Consider the following 26,160-nt stretch of genomic DNA (forward strand, 5'->3'; position numbering starts at 1 on the left):
AAAAGATGCAACTTTCCACCATAACACTTTGTTAAATCCTACAACGTTGAATAGGAAATTCAAGTCCTGTGATATGCTCATTTGGGCTGCTCTAGTGCTGCTTCCAGTGAGGTGCAGCACCTGGCTCCACTACTGCCTTCAGCTGCAGGTTTAACTGTGCACAACACCCAGGCTGCACTGGCCAAGACTTTCTAAGTCATCTGTGTCAGACATGTTAAAATCCACTGGGCTGAGGTATTTTTTGATGATGATACACAACATTACACCACCAGTGCTGACTTTACCCCTGCTTGCATGTGAAATCACTGGGAAGCAAGGGAAGGAGTCCTTAAAATGCTCATGCAGAGGAGTTCAATGACCAAAACTACAGGCTGGGTTTTTTTTATCTGAAGGGGAATATTTGAAAAGGGAGGTACTGACAAAAGATTATTTTATGCACTGGAAGTTAACTATTATGGGTGATCATTGCTGATGGTCAGACACAGCCAGGGGCTTCTACATAGTGTTTGTGCACCCCTGCCTGTCTCAGAGACATCACACAGGTGATGTTTTTTCCTGTCCTTCCAGGTGAAGATGGAGCACCACAGAGAGGCAGCATTCTGCCTCTATATATAGATAAGACAGACTGTCTGCAGGTCAGATGTGGCTGGCTAGGCTCTGTCTGACTGCTGAAAACGGATGTCACTTGGATGAAGTGTGGGCAATGGATGAAGCATGGGCAGCTCCAGTGGGTACTCAGCACCTGGGAGTCGAATGCTGTTGAGAGCAACACATGCCTCCTCTGCTCCGCCACGTGGCTCCTGGATGGGAGTGGAGGGGCTGATGCACCTGACAATGATGAACTTTGTGATTGACTTAAATGAGAACAGGACTCTGATAAAACCTCACCTGCTTTTAGTTACTCTGCTAAATGTCAAAAGTAACAATCAGCCACTGAGTAGCCAAAATTAAATAACCTGCGTCAGTGTACAGTGTGAAATGAGTAACCGTGATTCCTATCTTCACCTAAAATAAAGTCCCCTGGGGCCAACCTTTCACCCCATCCCTTCTGTTGCCCTGTCCTGCCATGTGCTGGCTTTGCAGCAGTCCAGCTGCTCCTGGGGGATGGAAACACCTCCAGCACGTCCGAGGCTCCAGGCCCGACTAAGCTATGCTCAGTCCCCTTGTCGAGGTGCTGCTGTGGTCATACTGCACCAGCCACCGGTTACGGTCCCTTCACAACACAGGCCCTGCATTTGGCCCTACTCCCCCAGCAGAGCCCACATCACCATCGTTTTGCATAAAGGACTAGGCTAATAATTTTGCCAACCTCAAGCAGGAAAATTCAACAAATACTGAGAGGTGAGAGGTGTCAGGAGACAATCAGCACAAGCCACATGCTGTGTCACATTACAGTGGCAATGCTTTGCATCCTCATTTTGTAGTTTTCTGCTACGGGGGCTGATGTAATCTTTTAACTTAGAGAGTGAAGTGTGGGTGGAAGAGCTGAGGTGAAACAGAGACATGGCTGCTCAATGCAGCCATGAGAAAAGTGTTGTTGCACCCATCTGTATCGTGAGCAGGGGATAATTTTAGAGCAGAGGCAGGAAGTCAGGAGGATGCTGACAACAATGTGCAATGGGCAGTGCTCACCCTTTTCAGATGTACACCAAGGAGTGGTCCTGCAAGGAGAGGGGAGTTGGACTTAATGATCCTTATGGGTCCCTTCCAACATGAGATATTTTATGATTCTATTCTACAATGTTAAGAGCTTAACTTTTGTGCCACTGGACTGTAAACCACAATATTAAGGCACACCTAGTCACCACAGGCAGGCTCTCAGCACAACTCCACACCCACAGATTCAAAGGACTTCCATCCCCACCAAGTCACTGTGGCCAGGTTTTCAGAGGAGCTCAACACCTCGGAGACTTGTGCAGATGACTGCAGGGAGGAAAAGGAATTGCAGAAAAGCTGGCTCTGTGAGTGAAGGCTGTGCAGTTGGAAATCTGGTCCTGTGGGTAGTGAAACACATCTCAAAGTAAAAGTTACCCAGAATATCAATACCATTTTAATAAATATTAGAAGCAATGAAATGATCTTTTAATAATGCTTTGACAGTTAAGAAGCCTGACAGAAACAGAAACTGGAAATACTTTATCATCAACTCTTTGCAAAAGCGTATTTTTCATTCCAGTAAAAAAAGCACATCAACTTTCCTTTTTCCTTTTTATTAAATATTTCTTAGACAATCTAGACTGTCTTTGGTTAGTCAAATATCACTACTTTTCTAAATAAAATTCAAAGAAAATCCTTCCTGTGTTCAACATTCTTGATATCAATACTTGTTGGATAACAGAAAACACAGAGAACACTCGCTCCTATCTGTAAAAATAAGTTCTTGAACACATTTCCTCTATTTTTTGTACCTACTTAAAAGAAATCAAAACAGTCACACATCTAATCCTTATCATTCATTGTTTAAAGTCTTCTGAGCAGGAAAACTTCTTCAGCTTTCTTAGCAGATGAAAACACAGGATTTGGAACCACAGCATACACGCCTGTGCGCTTCTTCAGACTCTCCAGGTTAGTTTAACCCTGAAATGCTACTGCTTACATCTGGTGATTTCAGAAGACTGTTCCCCCTGTTTCAAATGCATATATGCGCCAATGATATAATAAATTCATAGAAGCAAAATGATACACAGTCATGAACAGAAATTGAAACAAAGCATTCTTCTAGAGGGTAAGGTTCGTAAGTGCAGTGTTTGCCAAGGGTTTTCCAAAATGTTCTGCTGCACATAATGGAGCTGCAGAGTCCCCCTGCACAGAGCTGCAGCAGCAGAGGCGCTTTAAAAGCTGAACATCCAAGGCTCAGCTCATTGTGCTCTGCTCGCGCTCCTGACTGCAGTGTCTGGTCCAGAGCCTTCCTCCTCAAATTCTGATGGGATGTGGCAATGCAAAATGTATCAGTACTTACCATATGAACTGCGGGAATTCACCTGTGCCAGAATGGTATGGAAACTACTTATATTTCTGCACCAGGCATGTCTGTGGAGGAGTCTCAAGAGCCTACAGCCTGCAGGCTCCAGGACAAAACTGATACGCAACTGCCCAGTGATGCGTTTGAAGTAATACTAAAAAAATGACATTACAGTCATTTCTGTACAATATAGGCTAACACAGGATTCAGGAGTTGCTCAAATTTAGCAGAACAGTAAATCAAAATTTCAATTAAAAGTGGATTATGAGTACTTAGGTTTACAGTCTATCCCAAGCCAAAGACTGTTTCTGTTTTCAAGACCTTGGCTCCTTTTGTGAAGCATCTACTTTCTGTTTTGTTTTGTTATTTAAACTTTCCATTTACAGAGCAGTAAGATTTTCATTTTTACAGCAGTTTTTTTATTTCTGAAGCAGGAACTCATCTTCATCAAGTAAGTCCCTGCTCTGTGAAACACTTGAGCTAACTGAGGGAAGGTACAGTCCTGCCACATCTCCGCAGCATGGGAGAAGCCCTGTGGCGGCGAAATAACACTGCTGAAGATGGCAGCTTGTGCTGGCTGCATGTCACAGAGCTGTACTCCATGGAGACGCTATAGGACCATTCATGGGAGGTGGGATGAGTGAGGTCACGTGTCCCTGGATCCACTGGCTGTTTTCCCCTAGGGAATGAGGAGAAATAGGAGCTACAGGAAAGAACACCTACTGCCTTGTGGTGGGGGTGGGAGCTGCACAGCGAGCCCATGGCTCTCCCACTGCTCTGTGTGTGCCCACACCCACCCCAGGACCACAGCCAGGGGCTCACACAATATTGAAGCTTTACTCCATATTCAGTATTTTGCTTTGGCACAGTCCAGTTGAGCTGTAAAATATATGTCTGATGTGCATCATGAAGCTTTTAAAAGCTCCCTCCCACAGAAATACCTGCAAAACTACAGTAAGCACTGAAATGTAGCATTTGTAGTCCTAAAGCACAGAAGGAGAAGCAGCTTAAAGGATACCATCTCATTTGTGTAAAACCACATCTTACACTTAATGATCACTCTGACATTTGCGTGTCAAAACCCTACACCTTCTCTGTTTGTGGGACTGGTTTAAACAACAGACAAAGTATTACCTGGGCCAAAATCATGCTTATCTCATCCACATTTTTTTACACTGACCACCCAGTAGTTCTTGACTCAGGTATTTTTTTCTTCATGAGCTAAACTTCGGTTTTCTACAATGTCTTTAAACAGTAAAAGAATGTTGTGACTGAAATCAAATAAAGCCTAAAATGACTTCTAGAAATACAGCAACATAAACGACTGATTCAGTCACTGTACATGGTTCCTAAATACATAGCTGAGGTGATTGTATCTATCTTTGAAAGGAATGATGGAAAAAAGTACCAGCCACATAAGGGCAAAACCTTACAGCTGTAACACAGGCATTACAACACAAGCATAATAAAAACATAAAAACATACTATACTACTAATTCTGATGATTGCAGAAGCACATTCACTTTTACCACTGTTACAGGAGAGGCTGCAATATGCTTTTCAATTACCTATATGCACACATATACATATGTATTAAGAGAACGTGAGTGGAGAACCAAACAGGAATGGAAGGAATATTTACTAGGAATACCTGCTTTCCTTTACCCTACCCTGGTGTTACATTTTTTTTTCAGGTTTCCTTACACTGAAATGAAAAGATTTCACTTGAGTTTAAATTGATACAACAGACTAAACAAGATTCCTAAAGTTTTCAACAATTACCATAATTAAAGATGTCTTTGCAGAATAAAGCCTAGGCTGGTTCCCTGTTGTCACTAGGTATATACACCCATCTCTTCACATCAAACGTTTCAAAGACAGAATGGTGATAGCATAAACCAACTCTGCAGGAGTGCACACTGTTCCCAGGGTTTAGAATACAATGGTAAAAAAGGGCCTATGTAAAGGCTGGAGGGAAGATGCTGCTTAATAAACAGCAGTTAACAAGAGGCCTGAATCTGAAATATTTATGAGGGTAACTTGGGTGACAAGGCAATACCCAATTGCCTCTACAACTGATTTTTGTTGCTGAAAAGTGTTGTGAAAGAGAATAACAACTCTTTTTCTTTCCAATTTAAGAGATGAACAGTCTTTAAATATACACAGACATCCCCACTGAGGATGAAGTTTGCATAAGTAGGCTGATTCAGTGAAGCATAGCTACACGGAACATATGCAATAAGCACTCCGTTGCCATGTCAGGTTTCCTGTACTCCTAGTTTAAATTTAAGTCCCGATAAAAGTGCACGCATGCTAACTGGGTGAAATTCCAAATGTGTACTTTATGGGATTTCACCTACAAAAATTTAGCATGTCTCTTCATGTCATGTGACATGACTTGAATATTGATTTGTGGATATTTCCCATAGAAGGATTATTTTTGCTTGGAAAGTCTGCAATAAAGCATAACCTAATAATTTTTTCTAATTCCTCTTCCTTCCAAAACAACAACAAAACAACCACCCTTCTTTTCCTACTTTCCCCCTAAGAGTGTTCTCAGAATAAGAGCCATTTCAAATAATAATAAAAAACCCCCTCTAAATTTACTAGCTATTAAAATTTTCATATAAGCCTGCTTGGAATTCAGCTATCATGAGTGACTTTATTGTCACTTCACAGGTACCAATATAAGCTCAAAAAAAAATACTGGCACATGTTTCTGAACATTTCTCATCCATAAAGCATTTTACATGGCGCACTCTGATCTCTACCCACATTGTCCACCTCAATTTTCACTCTGTGCAAGGCAGCAAGGTGTGAGATGACTGCAAGGAGAATCCACACACCACCTCCAGCTCAGAGCCCAGCATGCTTAAAATGTTGTGGTGTGAATTCTGAAATGTTATTCAAATGCAATTTACCCTCTGGGGTTAGAAAGTCAGACCAAGGGTTGACAGCACCTTAGCAGAGAGCTCAGTGCCTTCACAAACATGTGAATTCGTGCTGTGGCTCTTCAGCTCCCAAAAGCAAAAGTCCTTGTTTCAACAGGTCTCTGCCACCAATGCAAATGGAAATAATCTGCAGAGGCAGTCTCTTGTGTGGGCAGCAGAGACAAAGGCAGCTCTCCTGGATTTATTCTCACTCTCATAGCACCAGGTATAAATCCAGAATACTCAAATTACTAAAGAATTATCAGAACCATGTATCATCATTATCTCTCACTTTTACTAGCAGAGGTAAGTAATTTGTTTTGTTACCATTAGCAGGAAGATAGGTGAAAAGCTGGTACTGGCTTCTCTTTCTTTTCCCGTTGCAGACATAGAAGTTGACCTGAACAGGGCTGGTAATTCTCTGATTGCGGAAAGGCGGTATCTCAACCACCAATGAATTCTGCAAAAGCAACAAATCAGGAAGTCAAGGCATGACTAAGGCAGTTGAGCTGTACAATAGTATTGAAAAGCTAACCCCAAGAAGGAGGTGCCCAGGCATACAAGGAGAAACACTCTATGAAGGGAAACTGGTGGGCTTTGTGGGGCAAGGATGGCTTCCCACCAGCCCCAGTGTCCATGCCAAGGATTCTAAATGTAGGGAAATTATCTTAGCATGGCTCAGATCTTTACAAAATCACTAGCCTTCACTTCTTCCCTTTGGACAGCAAATATGATACTGCATATAGGCAAGGCTCTATCCATCCTGCCTCTGTGAAGAATCTGGGACCACAATCAAATTGTGGTCTCTAACCCAGCAAGAGAAAGCACAATGGCTTGGTTGGCAGGTCATCCCTGATATATCTGAACCTAACAAAATTTCCTCTGAAAGGCATTAGGGACAGCATTACTCAAATATTTCCATTTTCCACAGAGCAATATTTTTTCGTATAACAACTCAGGAAATTTTAAGCATGCTAGCTTCTGTGGATGGGAGATTCACTGTTGCAAGAACATCTAGTGCAACACGAAAAAGGGCTGGAGAATGTGTAGATGATCCTCCACTGTCAGAAACCAAATGCTCCAGCACAGGGCTAAGGAATGACTTAGCTTCTAGGGCATCAGCTTACACATATGCACAGTGAATCTGCTATGACCATCAAAATCTCCCTTGGCACTTTTTGAAAGAGTAACGGAATGCTCTTCTTAGCATTTGGCCTGAATTCAGCCGAGATCTTTAAATTGTTTGCCTGCAGGTTTGCAAGGATTGCATATTTCTGCAGACGTGGAATAGTGGATGTACTTCCCACTTAAGAGTCATGGCTGAGGGAGCCACACTTCTCCAACGTGGGGCTGATCTCCTGTGAGGGGGACTCATGTTTCCTCTGCCGAAGATAGATGAAAGCCAAGGAAAATGATCAGAAATTGCTTTGGGAGCAGCGGAAAGAACTGACCCAGCAAGACAAAAGATGAGCAGATGGAACTGGCCCATCCTGGACAATGAAAAAATATTTTCCAAATAGTCTCTCCTACTTTTGGGAGAGCTTCCAGTGAAGGCTTTTTACCCCATGCTCACATAAGGAAAGATTTCCAGGAGGGGAGGCCTAAGTACTTGTTCTGTTTCAGTGCCAAAGCCTTGGAAATCCCTCTTTAGTAACAGTGCTGGAGAAGGCAATATATGTTGTTCATCTTGATGTTAAAATATTTAAGGCAGACTTACTGGCTTGCACATTTCTTTGTCGGTTTTGGCTTCCATTTCCCACACATGGTGACCATCTAAAAGACAAAAGAAAAAGATATCTAGTTCTGTCCTTTCTTCCTCTCCCAAGCCAAGAAAGGAACAACTTTTGCAAAAACAATCTCTTCGAAGGGGCACTGCATATATGAAAAGGAGTTCTCACAACGCACTGCCCAAAATGTTGCCCAGCTAAGAGACCATCTGGGTAACCTGTGACAGGAGTCCCTTCATATTGTCTGAAGGGAAGAACCACAATCCAGAATGCATGATACCGTGATGGGGGAGATCCACTGTGAGTTTGCTCTGCCATTAGCCTGGACAAAATATGAAACTGTTTTACATCTCAGCTCGCTGAACTTTCAGAAACAATACTATGATGCCTTTTGACCACTATGCTGCAAGTCATATTCAATACTAATATTAAACAATACAAAACAAAAGGTAGTATTAAGGAAGCTACTCAGCCATGCAGGATTTGATTTTAATATACTCCTAGTCTGGCTTGTCATAATTCTGCTGCTTGGGTCAAAAGGCAAGGCCATAGGCTTTACAGACAGCTTTAGACTCCATTTTGAAGTTGGTTTAGTTCAGCTACAGTGGTCCCACTTCTGGAGCTGCTTTTAGTGGTATGTTGGGTCCTCCAAATTTACTGAATTTCTGTTTTCAAGCAAACATAGATTTAAGCCACATCTATAACTTTTTCTGGCAACATGTCTTTTGGAAGAAACTGGCTGTGTCTGGTCATTTTTCCTGCACATTACTGATACAGAAATCACTGGACAAGTTATTTCCGTGCATCTTCAAACCTCAATAGGAAAGAAACAAGAAAAATAATACAGAATGTAAGGTTTCCATTCTGAAGGCCTAAAAAAACACAAATGAAAGGCCATAAGCAGAGTGCTGGATAAGCCAGGCAGCAGAGACACATGCAGCTTCACAAGTCCCACCACTGTCAGATGCTACTGAAATAAGGGGAAACTGAGACTTCATGTCATCTCTTTTGTACATTTATTGCAGCATTGGGACACGCAAATATTGGCTATTTTGAACTTCATCGCATGGATGTGGGCCTGTCTTAGAAAAACAGCTCTCTTAAAGGTAAAAGAGTGAATGCACTTTTTCTTTTCTCTTTGCTTTCATGGCCAGGATGGAGGTGACGCATTTAGAACTGCCTGATTTATTACAAATGTCTGTAAATAGTATTTTTGTGTACAGCTGTCCTACTGTGAAAGGAACGCTGCTGAAGAACTATCCCTGGTGATTGTTTTTAATGTCCAAAACCCCTTTCTTTTTAATGTATGGAAAGAAGGACAACATGAAGGCTACAGCACAAATACCACAGTGGATTTGGCAGGTCATTCCACAGGAAAACAATTAGCAGATCTACCCTCAGTGTCTTCCCACATTTTAACTTGTGACTCTGGAAAAGGAATCCCTTTAATTGGTACTGCCACGTTCAGCTGCAGGGAGAGAAGGAGCAGCCAGACTGCGCTTGAGTCTCCTTAATGATGCCTTTGGAGAGTGCCAGAATTGAAGTAGGCTTCTTGGGAGGACTGGCGATCACTTCACAATTTATCCAACAGATGCTTCCCCTGGGCTGTCAGTAGAAAAAACCTGACCAAAATTCGGCAAGCCAGGACACATCCCCTGTCTGGGAGCAGCCTCCTTCTCCAGCCCCTGTAGCCCTCCCTCCCTGCCCCTAATTAATTCAATCAGTTATAAAAGCAACACAACACTGACACAATCACACATTTTTTTGAAGTGTAGGAACTGCTTTGGAAGGGGTTTGCTGGGTTGTTTTTTTTAAACCTCCAGACGTCCAGACTAGTAGTTAACATGTGTTAAATTTGCCTTTGTAAACGGATTACCAGAAGTTCAGGTTTTTTGCTATGTGTAATTTGTGCTTTGCAAGATGAATGATCTGATTCAGGTTTCCTGCTGATATCTCAGTAAAATTCAATATTACTCCATCTCCAGCTAATCTTTCAATTATTTCACGCAGCATTGCCTTTAAGCATTTTTGAAATTTTTATGATGACAAAAGGAGTTTCTTCAGAAATATTTTAGATGCTGTGATCTAACTATTAGGAAAATAAAAATCCAGAGCCATGGCTTGTCTTTGGAAGCTAGTAAGAACAATACGGGTTTTGCTCCAAGAAATTCCCTTGGGAATGTCCAGACCATCAGCAACTGAGGGGAATGGGAAGATAGGGAAGAAGTAGGGAATAGACAACTCATTAACAGCTAGTGACATTTCATTTAACAAAAACACAGGGAGGAAAAGTTGTTATGAAGCAAGAGACCAAAAAAAAAAAAAAAAAGAGAAAGAAAGACAATTCCTCATATTACGTCTGGTGAACCAAGAGGGAAATCTCAACGCCCACGGACTGGGACCGGCTCCAGGAGGGAAACCTTAGACCACTACGTCAACCTTTTACAGTAAACATGTTTTGCAGGTTTAAACAGTTCAGCTGAAATTAAAAAAAAATAAAAAAAAAAAGGAATAATGGCTTTGGAATCATTTGTGGGAGCCCTAAGCCTCAAGATAGTCTGCCTATGCTGGAGAAAATGGTTTTGCCCCAGTGCCCATCTGCCGGGGAGCCTGGCGAGCAGGCGGGATGCCGCCTCCTGTCAGCGTGTGCTGGAGGAGTGAGGGCTGCTCGCCCACAAAAGTTTCCATTGTACGCCTGCCACATCTGCAGCAACGCGCCTGGTCTGGGCCCGAGGCAACTCCCTCCTGGCCACCAGCCAACCCAAGTACACCAGAGCAATTTATACCTTTCCAAAATGCAAATAATTCAAATTACAGACATAACACAAAGCTGAAGCAGACACATTTCAGGCATTCCCGTTAAAGTTTGCTCTCTGGAATTACCGTACCCAAATGGGCAGTTGTTATACAGGGAGGGGGAGAGATGGAGTCAGGAGAGGAAGGAGAGGAGGAGGAGGCACAAAGGAAAAGGGAGAAAACGGCTTTTCCAAAGGTCTTATTTCATTCCCTTTCATTTCACTATTTACTTTTACCAAGTAATAAGAAGTGTCTTCTCCAAACCAAATGCCTGGCTTTGTTTTGGCGTTTTTAAGATTTATAGTGCAATATTTTGAAGAGAAAGACAGCTCTTTATATAGCTAAAAAAGTTGGGTCAAGGTATTATACTGGTTTCTTATGTTTTGTGAGGGTTTTTTTACCAAATGGAAATAAACCCAAAACATCCATGCACAGAAGGGTAGGGCAGGAGCCCTGCAGAGTCCCCGGTGGAGTGCTCAGCTCGCTCGCTGCCAGTAGCAACAGCCACTAACCCGAGAGAGCCAAAGCTTCACGGTGGAACCGTGCACGGGCTGGATGAATGACCCACAAATCCCACCTCCTCCAAAGAGGCAGCACAGGAGCATGGCAGTGCTGGGGGAAGGAGAAGCTGCTCCCACCCATTCTGCACAGGCTGGACACTGTGCTGACAGGTGGCGATCAGCACTACTGCCAGCTGAAGACACCAGGTTTGTCAGGAAGCCTGACATTTACAGACTGATCCCTGTTATTTATAGCCATCCCAGCTCTGTGTGTGCTTCACCACCATCCACTCCTGCCTTGTTTTCTTCATCGCTGTGACACTTGGAGCACCTGGGATTGCTAATGACGAAAATGCTGTGAACCTACGCATTATGGGGGGTGGATTTTTCAGCTCTGCTAAGCACAAACACCCTGTTTTAACATGGGGTAGCTGAATGGTGAATGGGCCTTTGTAGCCTGCTCTTATCGGCCACTTACTCCAGCGTTGAAGGAAACTGTGCACAAGTCCAGAAGTAAAAATACTCTAATTCATCAGGGAATTCCCTGCAGTATGAGTCACCAAGCGGCTTCCCCACCACACCCAGCTACAAGATTTCCACATAAAAAGGCACTGTAAAGGTCTGTGTTAACACAGAAGCAGGGCTAAAAAGTAGTTGTGCAAATCTAGCAGCATCAGTTATACACACATAGAGCCTTGCAGACCATGACATACAGATTGTCCTCATGGGAGAGCAACACAAAGAGCTGTAAAGACTTTCCAAAGACATTTTTGTAGCATCTTCTCCTCATCACTGCCCATCCAGAGAGATCCCTTGGGGTTTCTAGGGCTGGATTTACCTTTGTATCCCAGGGAACTGCAAGCACAGTGTCAGGGGTTTTCAAGCTCAAAACAATCAAACCACCAGCATAACTTCCCAAACTGATGGATTGCAGAAAGGAGGAAGAATATACAAACACAAAAAAAACTAAGCTTGGAAACTCAGGAGGGTATAACATCTGGAAACCACTTAAATCTTGTTGCTATAAAACAGGCATGTTGGGAGCGTTTAGATATATTTTAAGTGATTCCACTTTACTACAAGAGGTTAAAACAGTCTATATTCTTTAGTGGACCTGTGTTCACTTGAGATATGATAAGAATAAACATTACCTAGGATTTCACTGCCTATACACAGGGTACATTTTATATTCTTCCAGTCTGCGCTTCAACAGAGTTTGACTGCACTGGCTGCACTGTAAATCTGTATTTACATTCATATACTCCAAGTAAAATGGTGAAACAAGCCCTACCCTCCCAAAGGAACCCACTACTTAATGAATTGTGAGATTACCCTGAACAATAATTACTGTGTTATAGCCCAGATTACTTTAACATGTCCACAACAGGCAGGGCACAGCTGCAATGCAGCGTCACTTTGAGGTGCTCTGCAAAGGCTGTCTACCCTCCTGTTTGGCCTTAACAATGCATATTTAAATCCCCAAGGAATGAAGAATTTGGAAACTTTCAACTTGCACTGCTACCCTTCTTCCCTGGTGAGTACCCTCATGACACTGAGATGACTGATCTGTGAAGATGTTCAGAAGGAATGGACAGATTTCTGTGCAAAGAAGAGGATGAAGAACCTATGGCAAAGTCTCATCATTCAGACTTAAGAGTTACCCAGTTCTCTGCAGAGATGCCATCGGCTTCTAGGAGAAGTGCAAGCTGGACTGGCAATGAAAGAGGCGAGGAGGAAGCTCTGATGCCTAGAGGACAGAAACCCCCATGCCAGTCCTGGGCATGACCCACTGGCACCATCTCACCAGCTGGTGCTCATGGGTTGGCATGGATATACTAATGCCAGATTTTGCAGGGGCAGAAGCCTTTTGGATCTGGGGATGCCACAAGCAGTCAGGGCACTTTTCTCAGCTGGTCTTACAGGTGTCCAGCTGTGAACAACATTTCCCCGGCTGGACACCAGCAAGTGAAGAGGATTCCACCAAGTGGGTGGAATTCTATGCCTTGCTGACACACTGGCGTACACCTTAAAGACATTTACAGGGATCAGGCACTAAGGAGGAACCACACCAGCCAAGCAGTCTGACATGGGATGTACAGGGAAGATGGGGCAAGAGAGCAATAAAACATTCAGAAATACAGTGTGTGCTAGCAGAGAGTAAGTATATGAATTGTAAGTGGCCAGGACCTTTCTTTTGATCTCCTCAGTAGCACTTAGCTCTCCTGAGATCTCAGCCTCTTAGGGATCTGTGAGCAGCGAGATGCCTCCTCGTCCCAGAGCAACCTTCAGAGCAGCTCTACCTCCTGCTGCCGCTCCTGTTGGTGCCATGGCCTGCCTACTGCCCAGTATGTTGTCCCTGATTGCCTCTCCAGCCACCCTCATCTCCACTCTTTGCTCTTACACTACTTTTGCTATGAGACCACACAGCTGGTCTGGTTTTCACTTACTTTATTTTCCTCTTCCATGCCAGGAAGTCCCCCAGCTGTACTTCTGCCCTCCTCAGAGCCTACTGGCCTGCTACAGAGACTTCCCCACAGCTTTACTCCCCATCCCTGGCATGCCTTCTGGCATGCCTCTGTCCATGCGCGGCAGGGCTCAGGCATAACTGACCTATTTTTATTTCCACATCAAAGGTGCTGTATTTGTTGGTGTGTCCTCATAAGCATTTTTGCAACATATGTATTTTGTCCACTCCTTCAGCTATACATTTTTGCAGTATTGAGCTGAGTACCATGCAGACTTAGGTGTGTCCGCCATCAGTGTGATACTCTTGAGCTACTTTTTCTCTCTTCTTTACCTTGAATTAACAATAAGAATGCCATGCAGCGACCAGGTGTAAAAATCCAGCACAAAAGGGATCTTACGGTACTTTGGAATCTGTGCCAGGCACGTACTTCCTCTCTGGCTGCTCAGCTGGGCAAGCCAAAAGCTGAGGGACTCACTTTGCCTGAATGGTCAGGATTTTTAGCTGCCTTTCACCACAGCATGTCTAACAGATGTAATTATTCTGAGTTCCAGTGTTTGCAAATGAACTGTAATTTTAGCCCAGGTAATTAAAAAGAGGCACAGTGCTGACAACTGACAGATCGGGGTTCATTTTGAGCCAAAACCATTGGAAAGACCTGCCAGATACTATTTTCAGCAGAATGGAAGCTGGTTGTGCAATTTGTGCTCTCTGGCACCTCCCCCTATTCAAATTATCGTTGGTCTGAGGGTTTTATTTATTAATTTAGAGTAATTCCAGGTCTAAGACGCACAACTTCCAAGTAAAACTGCAGCTTGACATCCCTGAAAAATCTCTCTAGGGCAGGCAGGTCAAACAAAGCACACCCAGCACAGTCACCCACCGGCAGTCATGACAGCACTTCACTGTGGTTTTGATTACATTCACATCATCTCCTTGTCTTCACAATTTTACTTTCCTCTGGGAAACTCTAGTAGGCTGAACCTGTGTCTCTGCAGCTGAAACTGAGTAACATATTCCTGGTCCATCTTCTTCAGTCTAATCTGTCTTGTATTTTCTCAGACTATTGGAGTAACGAACCTCACAGCCAGTTTAAATCAAGTTCCAAATTTTTCTTCCATGAACAATTCTTTTCCTCTACTTCTGTGCTGGATGCCAACACCACCACCTGTATTATAGCTACTTCTAGTTATTTCTCATCTTAAGATGTAAATTTGATCCAAATGCTTTCAAATCTTCTTCTTTATTTTTTGAGACACAAACTCTTCAACTGCATGACCACAACTTCCCAACTCCCAGAAACATCTCATTATGGCAACTCTTTGTGACTTTTTGGCAGATACTTTTGAACAGCATTTTTATTTTTTTCCATCTCATTGTCCCCCTCATGTCCCTTTTCTTGTTTCTCTTGTCCAAGAAGGTCCAAGAATCTTAGAGATCCCTCCTCCAATCTTTTGATTTTCTGCCTTGACATCACCATCCCAGCAACAAGGCACATGTTGGAAACAATTTATCTCTCTATTCCTCTCTTAAATGTCATTGTATTTTCTTCCACATTGAAGGTGTAATCTTACTTCCTTAACAGACCTAAAAGGAAGATGCTCCTCTTCCCCCAGCTCTCCCCACTTTTCCTGTGATACCCATCTGAGACATGAACCAATTCTTAATGATGTCAGGAAAGCAACAGGAGACAAGTTGTCCTTTCCCAAAAGAGGTAGGCATTCCCTCCAAAAACTAAGTACTTCAAAGGTATCCCCTTTTATTGGTTTACATAGCAAGGTCTGGCTAGTGGTTGGGCTGCAGGGGTGGAGAAGATTCCAGAAGTTACCCCCATGTCTGACAGAACCAGTTCCTGATGGCTCCAAGATGGACCCTGAGTCAGCCAAACCTGAGCCCATCAGCAAAGCTATGGCTGCCAACATACTTAAGAAGGGGAAAAAAACTGCAGCAGCTGTGAGAGAGGAGTGAGAATAAGTGAGAGGAACACACCCCTGCAGACCCCCACAACAGTGAAGAAGGGGGAGGAGGTGCTCCAGCGGCCAGAACAGAGATTTTCCGTCAGCCTGTCGTGATGACCATGGTGAGGCAGCTGTGCCCCTGCAGCCCACTGAGACAACCACACCAGAGCAGAGATCCACATGCAGCCAGTCAGAGCCCACACTCCTGACAGGAGCTGCAGCCTCTGAAGGGGAGCCCAGGCAGAACCAGGTTTTCTAACAGGAATGATGGCTGCAGGGGACCCATGCTGAAGCAAGCTGTTCCTGAAAGATGGAACCTCATGGAGAAGACTCACGCTGAAGCAGTACATGAAGGACTGTCTGCCATGGGAGGACCCCACACTGGAGCAAGAGAACAGCATGGGAAGGAAGGAATGGTAAAGAGGAGTTGTTATGGACTGACCAAAGCCTCCATTCCCTGACCCTCTGTGCCACTCAGGGGGAGGAAATAGAAGCTGAGAATGAAGGAGTGAAGTTGAGCTTGGGAAGGGAGGCAGGGGTAAAGGTGGTTTTCAGTTTTACCTTTGTTTTTCACTATCCTACTCTATTTTTAATTAGCAATAAATTATTTTCCCCAAGTGGAGCCCATTTTGCCTGTGACAGTAACTGATATGCAATCTCCTTGTCTTTATCTTGACCCATGAGCTTTTTCATCTTATTTTCTCCCCCCTGTCCTGTTGAGGAGGGGGAGTGAGAGAGCCACTTGGTGGGCACCTGGTAGCCAGCCAAGGTCAACCCAACTGTACTTGTTTCCCCCACTGTATTTAGGCACTGATCGCTTCATTAGACTCTCAGCTTTCTTGTAAAGGCTGCGAATTCCTGTGTGTTTGGACAGACAGTCCTACTGGAACAGTAACAGTAAAAACTATTTGAAATCTTGTGCTAGTTGTAAAAGTTCAGAGACAAAGCTTTGATTGCACAGATACAGCTGCTTGAAGACACTTAGTCTGGAAGACATGAAAGAATAAACTTGAAGCATTCAACTGCACTTTCTGTAATAATAAAAAATTTACAGGATTACTCACACAAGTGACTTTTGAGACCATATGGTTATTCCTTATTTCTTTGTTGTCCACAGTAAGTATCTGTGATTGATTGATCTCATTCTTCACGGTGAGAGCAACACCCTGGATGAGACTTGCTGCTGCTGACACCATCTCATGTGTATGGCTGCTGTCCCGCTCTGTCTTCACCATTCCCTAGACTAAACAGCCAGGAAAAACTGAAACGTGCTGACATTTCCTACAAGCTGCATCACTACTCCTCGGTGTGCGTGAAAGGGTTCCACCATCAAATGACTCCAGCATCTGATGACACAATTTGCCCAAGGATATCTATTTCTGGGCAGTGGCCAGAAACCCCTTCAGCTATCAATACATCTCTAGGATCTAGGTTCAGGTGACCTTTACATGAACTCCATGCTCCCAAGTTGTATGCCTTTGAAGTTTCCAGTTTATCTAGTTTCCCGAATTTTTAACCTCACTGTGCGTGAGTCAGAGTGCAATTGCTCACTGCCAACTGGAACGTGTGTCCTGAACTTGGATAAACAGACAGATAAAGACAAAATTAAGTAGTATCTGTCTATCTGACTAGAGGGGGAAGGGGAGTTTTGCCACTTGCTTATTTATTATGTGAGCTACAGTATGATTACCAGCGTGAAACATGACCCCTTTTTGGCCAGTTGCCCCCCAAACTGCTACTGGCAATGGAAAGAGCAATGGAAAGATCTCTGAGAATGTAAGATCTTTTACCAAGTGGACCTCTGCCAAGACTCAGGTCACCCATCTCACCATCACATCACATCACGTCAAAACAGACTCCAAACCCTAAGCTCCACAGTGTATCTGAGTCAAACCAAAAAGCCCACATGCTTCCTCAATGCATCAGTTCCATTCACATGCCACTCAAATGCTTCATCAACATATCACTTTCCAGAACTTTTTGTAAGTTCTCCTGAAGCTAAAAGACTGTGTTTGAGTTACCTGCCATATGACAAGATAAATTCTGCTCACACAACATGTGGGAAACAGAACTGAATTTATAAGACTGACAATTGTACCTTAAGGCAGCAACTGATTAATTCTGATCTTTGCCAGAGACAGGAAAATTTGAGAGGAACAAAAAAGCTGTGAAATGCTGGAGTGGACACTTAAATTCATCCAGTTTCCTTCTTTTTCGTATTGCATTTACCTTGTGCAAAAATTCAGCTGACTGAGCTTGACCACACGTCTAAGAGGAGGCAAACTGTTAAGTTTTCCCATCTGAAATACTTACAGAAAGCTATGATTTCCTTTGGCATATATACAAAAAAAAATTAAATTGGTGATTTCACCCAGTTATCTTTCATCTGCTCTAGTTATAACTATTACACATCAACACCTTCATGTTCTAAGAGCAAAACCTGTTCAGCAGAGAGGAGGAACAGTTTTGACAGAAAAATCCATTTAACAAAATAAAAACAAGAGCAGAATGAAGGATTTGAAGCAGTAACTAAATCTGAAAAGCTTCCTAATTGTTTGAAAATATTCAAAAAGAAAAATCCCAGGAAGAAATGTTGCTTACACACTGTTTATTTCTCTTTCAGGAACTTTGAGTGTCAAAGGCTTTGGGCACAATAGCTGAGGATATTATGCAATTAGGTTACTGAAGTGTGTAGGTGCCAGGATTACTGTTGAAGTCTGAGTAATTAACAACTCGTTCAAAACCATTGAAGTCTGTAAGTCTGGAGTTACTCAGAGATACAGCATTACAAATTGTGAATTCTACAGATGTCCATCAAAGAGAGTGATGCATCTTCAGGGAGGGGCATTTATTACAGGGAAGCTTAGACACAGCCTTTGACCAGGACAAAATGAACCTCAACATTAACAGCCCAGAGTCAAAGTACCAAAGTCATGTTATTTGAGAAACCAATCCCATAGTGAAGTTGGGTGTTACATTTCTGCCTTTTTGCTCTTTAAAATCCTTGCCTTAAGCTCTCGTAACTAAGCACAAAAGCAAAGAACTGGGTTTGGAGCTCTGACTTAAGTAGTGGCAGTGCAACCCAATGATAATTAATAACAGTACACCAAATGACCATTTCTGCCAATAGATCACAAATTGATTAGAAAGATTTCATCAGTTTAACCTGATCTCTTAGGTATGTCCAGACTTGGCCAAATCCGTGAAGTCTGGAAATACTTGAGCTAGTTCCAGTGTTAAAAGCTACAGGAGCAAGGAGCAATTTTTGAGCAAGGAGAGATTTTCAGGGTAGATTAACTCTTTCAGATTTCTATACAAGACTTTTTCTAATACCCAAAATACTCTTTCTATCCCAAAACATCCTACAGCATGCCAGGAACTATAAGCCATAATTTACCTGTACCACAGCATACCCATAATTTTCCTATGCTTTGTTCCTTGGGATCCTGGGTTTGTGTTTCATCACTGAGCTTTCACTCATCATTTACAGGATACATTTTGTGAACCAAGGGAAGAAAACCAGGATTTTTTCACAGCAGTGATCAGTTTTATAGATCACTAATCATAATCTGACATACTAAGAGCCAGCAGTCTGGTCATTTTGGCTAGTTAGGCTTTTGTGCTGCTTGTATTCAGTAACTCACATTACCTTTAAAAAACTAGCTTTGAAAACAGAGTGTTTGTAGAAAACGTTACCAAAAAAAACTAGCTGATAGATATGCAATCCCTAAAACACACTTTCCAAGCATCTCTGCATTTTCTGAACTTCCCTCAAGACTTTTGCTCCCCATACATTTATAATCTACAAATGACATAAAAAGTTTTAAAATTTTGAGTAACTAAATCAGTCTTTTGTTATAATTCCATATCATCATTCATGCAGATGCAGGTGCTAACAGGAAGCATTTTCTCACTCCTAGCCAAACACTTCCTGCCATAGCTAACAAACACCAACTTCACCTATTTCTGTAACTAAAATGCACACCTTGCTGCCACAGCAAACCCCAGCCAACGGACATCAAGGGCCCTTGCCAGTAAGGAGTTGCAGACTTTTCAATATTTTACAAAGTACTAATTCTTCCAGAGAAAAACAGACAGGTGTTGGCTGTCCCCAACATGGCATGACACACACAAGACACTTTTGAACCTCAGGAAGAGAAATGCATGACTACAAAGAGAGATAGAAAGTGAAAGGAGATAAGAAAAAAAGTTATTAGTGTAATTTTCAAGAAACAAAATCATTGTGGGACTCCCTAGTCTAAGGAAATTCTGAATTCAAAAGAGTGAACCTCTCAAAGTACATTTAACATTCACATTTTCACTACTGCTAGGTTTCTTTGATGGTCATTTTACACCATTGATCATCACTGGAAAATATGGTGTGAGGTACAAGCAACAGAATATTGCCAAAATAAGGCCTCACATCAACACGTAAGAACTTTTTTACAGTACTGTAGACTCTTGAGCAAATTTGATCCACTTCTGAACGCTCATTATTTATCCAAAGGGGTGCCTTCTGCCTGACCTCACCATGAGGCATTCTCCTTCCAGAGAAGGTCCTCACAGCGGTTCTCCCGTGGTCCTTTCAGTGTGCTGTGCCTTCACCCCCTGGATGCCTCATTCTCCCTGTGTGAGACACAGAGTCACAGGGCTGCAAAGTTTGTTTTGCTCTGTTTCATATGCTTCTTGGCTGAACAGCAGCTAGTAAGGGGTTAAGCTGAAAGCAGGAAGCCACTGCTGCCCCAGCAGAAAGATTGATTTGATCATTCTTCAGGGATTCCCTCTTGTATGAGTCACTGCTCAGACTGACTCCCCCACCAAAGGAGGCCAGGATAATGCCATTCCTCCAGAGACTACAACAGCTGAGGGCTAGCCCTTGAAGACTGAAAGCCTGGGACTCATGCTTGGAAAAACATTCAGCAGACCACAATGCACTCAGCAGATTTAGAGAAAGCTAGGGGAAAAAAAGGGCAAACAAAAAGTGTTCTCAAACTCCCTGCATTATCCAATTAAGTATGCAGACTAGGAGGAATTAGACAAGCTCCAGGAGACTGCCTCCCAGCTTGGGGACTCTGCCTGAGTAAGGACTGAAGACATGAGTTGACACAGTACAATATTTAAATTTTATACAAAAGATATATTCTCTTTACGAGCACAATGATCTATTACTTTGATCTATTACTCTGTAATAGCTGTGTTTGGCTGCTACCTACTAGGAACGTGATTAGCATTCCAAATTCAAAAACAAAAGTGGTAACAGCAGCAAAACTAATGAATGTCTCCAGCTAATCACAGAAGTTCATAACCAGCTCTCTAAGAGAAAGAGAAACTATGCTGGTGTTCCTTCTCTTGACCTACTTTCACTGACGTTCAAGAGCTGAAAGGGAAAGAAACACCCTGTGCTGATTTACAAAAGTGAAGGCTGCTAATGCTTGTTCATTTGACATTAAATACAGTGACTGTTCAAAAATCCAGCCAGAGTAGTCTGCCACTAAGGCAATGATACAGCGCTCTTGTTTGCTTCTGATGCATCGAGCTGTGTGAGGCGGCACAGCACACAAACCATGGAAGCTTTAAAAATTGCTCAGCCAAGATCAGCCAGCAGCTTTGCTTTTTGTGTGTCATTTCTACTGACACAATTATTGCAGCTCCTGGAGGTGCTACACTCTGACTCTGAGGGCTCAGCCCCTGCAGGCTATACTACCCTGAAACAAACCTACGGTGAGACTACTAAAAACAGGCAGGACCTTAAATACTGTAATTGAAAGCTATATAGTGAATATCCTGCTTTTCGTGTACCTAATGTAGTATAGGAATATAGGAGCAGGGAAACAGTGTTCAGATCCACGCTGTGGTACCTGCTGTGGGCAAACAGTATCACCATCACAATTCCACATCCTTTGGAATGCAATACTTCAAATTTTCCAACTCAAAAACGGAAGAGGAAAGGAAATAAGTATTAAGGAAGGCATCCTTTAATGTGGTTTCTTTCTTGTAATGAGACAGATCGAGGACTCCTGACATGTCACACTAACCCAGTTCTGTGCAGCAAAGGAAGTTTAAATATAAATAAAGTAGACGTTAACTTTCTCCTCCCCCCCCCCCCAGGGGGAACACAGAAAGCAGAATTCAGGTTTTTTAAATTGCAATACCACCTTTTTTCCTTTCTTTTTTAACTGTCTTAAGAAACAAAAAGCATGTTTCTGCTGATGTCACAGCCATGTCCCCACTGTGTGTGCTGCAGTGGTTGGGGTTCACAGGAATGTGCCAACTGGCTCTCCCCAAGAAGCCAGGGCACTGCCTCTGCCCACGTGCTTCTGGCAACTTAAACCTTATCAATGCAGGACTCTGTTGGGGAATTTCAGGGGAGTCTTCTGCTATTGTCCTGAGCTTGCTGAGCCCAAAGACTTGGGTGTCTTTGCCTCTAGAGCCTCCCCTGCTCTCCCTGCCACCCTGCCCCACAGCCTGAGTTCCTGTGGTGCCGGTAGGGGCTGTGGGCAGGAGAACAGCGTGGGAACTCTGTGGACACATGCGGTTAAACAGGCACAGCGTCAAAGCCGGTGCAGGCGGCCTGAGGAGTGCCCAAGACTGTTTTAAGTTCGGGGTGGGGGTGGGGGGTTCAGTCGGCAGCTGAGGAATTCATAGCTTGTGCCAGCGCCAGGGAAACCCTTTCCAAAACAAGACTCAAAACTATCCTTAACAGTCTCGTTTCAGAGTCTGACTTTGACTCGCAGCTCCACTCCCACTGCCTATTCCCGCAGAGGGCATTCACACACATCACTGTCACCCTGTGATCCACCACTCCTCCAGGCATATCCTGCCCCAGCTCCAGCTCCCACTCCATGCCATTTTCCCTGCTTCAGCCTGGCCTGTGACTGTTCTCCAGCAGAACCAGTTGCATCACCACAGCACCACAGGAGCAGTGCTGGGTTAGGGGGAAGTTGTGTTCAGTCCTTCCCTCAGTTCTCAAGGTAAACCTGTCCTTCAAATGATTGTGTGTGCTCCAAGTCCTGCTCAGCCAGTGCCTCGAAAAAGCCACAGGAAACACAGGTGCACGCACACCACAAATGACAGAAATGTTTAAAAAGATGCACTGTATTGCAGGCTTTAGGGGGACACGGCACCGGAGATTTCGAACCCCTCTCACAGGTCCTGCCTGCTACACTCATGACTAGCAAGTAAATAAAAATAAACAAATGCCAAAGGTTGACTTTTAATGTCTCTATTGTCTACCTGTAACTACAGTTGCCACAGTGTGAAACCTCAGCATTAGGCACGGCTCAGATCCTTTCCACAGCTTTGCCCAGTGACATGGAAAACATATTACTTGCAGAAGAAACTGTCATTACCATATTTGTGCTTTCATCATTTGACACAGATGAGGTGGGGGGGAAGGCAGACTGGAGTCTAGATTGAAAAGACATACCTGGCGCTTTCTCCACAAAGATGACTTTGGAGTCTTGCAGAAAGTTATGACCAGTCAGTACCATTTTTTTCCCTCCAGTAACAGGAAAGCTGTCGGTACTTTGCTTCTCCACCAGAGGCAGTTCTTGGGCAGATCTCTGAGCTGGAGAGTTATAAAGAACATTAAAAAAAAAAAAAAAGGCAACCACAAACACACAAAAAAGTAAGAACTACATTAGTAAGTAACTTAATGCTTACCCTCGTAAGATAAGCTGAGTTTGATACAGAAACAAAGAAAGGTCACAAGGTTTACAGGAAACATGGTTCATTTTCAAGTACTTTGATTGTAAACAATAGTGTTAAACAGCAGTACAGATTCAAAATACTCAAAAAGGCCAAGTGTTTTAAAACTCAGCTTGATATGTACTATATCAGAAAGTGTATTTTTATGGAAACTCATTTATCTTAAATCATTTTCTCTCACTCTAGCATATATGCTGTGTGTTCACAAGGCACACATGACAAGGTGATCATGCATGTCCAAAATTTGTTTCAGTCAGTATACACCCTACTGTCAATTCTGCCAACTGTCTCACAGCAGCAGCAGCATCAGCAGCAGCCATGGCCCTTGTGATCCAGCAGCAGCTCACACTTCAGAGAGTGTATTTCCAAAAGAACCTGAGTGCCAAAGCACTCATGAACCCATGTAAACTGAACCTGGTATTCTTGTGGCACAAATTTTATCCCCCTTCAACTGGGACATGAAGAGAGTGCTGCTTCAAGGGACAATGTGGCATTTTATCCAGATTATATGGTTCCTTCTGGTGTCACATGCACTAAGAAATATATGAAGTTTTTGGCACCAGCTTATTCCACATTCTGCACTGGAAATAACACTAGCACTTACTTTTTCTCCTGTTTTCTGCTTCTTTCAGTGGGCATGTGCCATGCTTTGGCTCATTACACACTCAAATCCAATCAGCTTCACATTTAGTGGCTCCCTGACCTTGGCACCTTTGCACAGACCAGTTCAGGATAGATTCAAATTGTGCCTTATCCTGCTATGTAGCAACTTATCCTGCTATGTAGCAACTGAAAGCTCTCATAAACTTCAACTGCAGGATGAAACCATGACTCCTCACATTTTTTGCTTTGCCCTCTAGCACGAATGGAGCTAGGGATGGTCAGGTTTTCCTCCCCATTCCCTCTGCCAGAGCTCACCCCCCATATACCTGCCAGATGTTAAATTTCCTCCCTTCTCTGGCATCATCAGAAAGATCCACTTTGTGGATGGAATTCAACAAAACCTTAAAAAATTGTTTCCGTCCATCCAGCAAATCAAATTAGCATTGGGAGTTAGACTGAAATTCAGCTTCCACCACTTACACTGGAGTGCTAAAGCTACACAAAGCAGATAGGTTTTGTTTTGTATGGGGGAGGCTGATGAGGCTTACAGAGCAAACATGATATAGGTATCTTTGAAGAGTGCTCCAGTGTATCTGATAAAATACAGTCTGTTCATTTAAAGAGCCCCAGAAGGTGCAGAAAAAAAGGTGCAGAAACCTGGTTTCTGGAGGTTTTCTGAAGCTGCAGGCAGCTTGTGCCAGCGTGTCAGCTCTAGTATATTGCTCGCTCCTTGTCAAAGGGGCTGGGGTTCTGTTTGCTGGTTTTTGCTTTATGATGGGGGAGACAGAGTGAATAGGACACAAGAGGTGTTTTCTGAAACTTCTACAGCAGTTACCTTTATGATAAGGAGTCACCAAAACAAAAGGCTCTGTCACTCCCAGGTCTGCTATTAGTTTAATTGCTCTTTACTTGTAAGTATGTATTTTTCTACAGCACTCAATGCACAAAGCTACACATTTTTTCCTAAGACAGAGGTACTCTGTTTGCAATATAAACCACGTACTTTTGGAAAGCAGATTAAAGTTCACTAACTAGACAGGTACAGCAAAACCAATGTAGAGCATGTTGGTGTGGATAAAGACTGCATATGTGGTGGAAGTGTTAAAAACTGTTCAAAAGCTGTGTGGACATGGCAGTGCTGAGTTAACCATGGACTCAATGATCTTAGATGTCTTTTTCAACCTTACTGATCAAAAGATTTTCTGATAATACCCAGCAAGAGGAGGATGTTTGTTGCTACTTACAGCACTCAATGGGGTTGGAAGCTACTTGCAAGGAGAGGGTCCTGCCATTGGCTTGTGGGATATGAACCCTGAAGACCAGACGCACACGTGTGTTCTTCCGACCGATGTCTGTCTCTCCCTTGCGCAGCTCAATGTCAGAGTTTCGGAGCTTTAATATCCCAGCACAGTCGATGCTATCCAAAAGGAAACACAGGGCAATTCAATTCACTTCAAGAAGACTTCAGGAAGACAAAAGTTTGCAGTATCTTCCCTCTCTCCTGCATGCTCTTCTTAAAAACCTGCATCAGGCACAACTCAATGATCAGGCTGAACGCAGCAGACTTTGTTTACTCTAGTACTTGCACTCACAAGCAGCTGAGTTGGGGCTATCTGTAGCAGCAGGTAGTGGCTGCTGTTAAGCACACAAATTTAAGATGTTATCGCAGTTCCCAGAGGAAGAAAATCTAAAAGATCCGTCCTCCCCAACACATTCTGTAAGGATTGTACTTAAAGATTAACCAAAGCCCAAAGAAACAGTGAGACTAGAGAAGTCAATGGGATGTGACAGCAGTGCAGAAACTGTTACTAACCTAGAATTCCAGGCTACTAACAATTTTACTCATTACAGCTAATTTGGAGAAAAATCTGACATGATTTTCAATCTAGGGCAAAGTCCTGAAAATGCTTATTAATGAGCACAGCTCTCCCCGAGGTCAGTTCTACTGTCAATTTGTTTGTATTTCAATGAGTTGGAAATACTCCCAAGCTGAGGGCTGAGCTGAAGCTCTGCATGAAAAAAACTAAACTCAGAGTCCTCCCACCACATTAGGGAAAAATGTGCTTTTCATCAGATACAACTACTACCATTTCTGACCTCACTCTCATTTTTTTTAACTTTGGTTTTCTCTTGGATGATTTACAAGTCAGGATTTTTGTCAAAGAATATTTCAACAAAGAAATTCCCAGAACAAAAGACATATAAACATACGCACTCGAAAACCCACTGCAAAAATACCTCTGCCTTGGCCATGACTACAAAGCCTACATGGCAATTTCTTCTGGGTACTGGTGTCTGGCATTTTATTACACTGAATATGCATAGTTGATTTTATTTTGTATTCAAAGAGTTTAATTCCCCCTCCAGACCTTTGAAGCTCTGTTCTGAAGCAAACTGCAAACAAGCACTATGGCAGCACGGTTTTGATCTGCATTTATTCTCAAGTATGGACTTCAGAATTAAAAAATGCCCTTGCTGATATGATCAAAGAAACTAATGAAAGTAATAAAGCT

The 26,160-nt window shown here is 43.1% G+C and overlaps 1 protein-coding gene across 5 annotated transcripts in view; it reads right to left on the reverse strand.

Moving 5' to 3' along the window:
* The window catches only part of NFATC1 (nuclear factor of activated T cells 1), a 110,952-nt gene that overhangs the window by 38,994 nt on the left and 45,798 nt on the right, over positions 1–26,160 (reverse strand). For 4 of the 5 annotated variants that reach the window (XM_082291893.1, XM_082291891.1, XM_082291890.1 and 1 more), the window contains exons 5-8: positions 24,892–25,064; positions 22,764–22,904; positions 7,610–7,665; positions 6,220–6,352 (exon numbers count right to left, since the gene is read on the reverse strand). In XM_082291893.1, the coding sequence (XP_082148019.1) occupies positions 6,220–6,352; positions 7,610–7,665; positions 22,764–22,904; positions 24,892–25,064 (503 nt within the window). Of the gene's footprint in view, positions 1–2,194; positions 3,642–6,219; positions 6,353–7,609; positions 7,666–22,763; positions 22,905–24,891; positions 25,065–26,160 lie in introns of those variants that run through there. The other variant, XM_082291894.1, reaches the window with a different exon arrangement.

Source organism: Coloeus monedula (genome assembly GCF_965178545.1).
Source record: "Coloeus monedula genome assembly, chromosome: 1".
In the NCBI taxonomy this organism is placed as follows: Eukaryota; Metazoa; Chordata; class Aves; order Passeriformes; family Corvidae; genus Coloeus; species Coloeus monedula.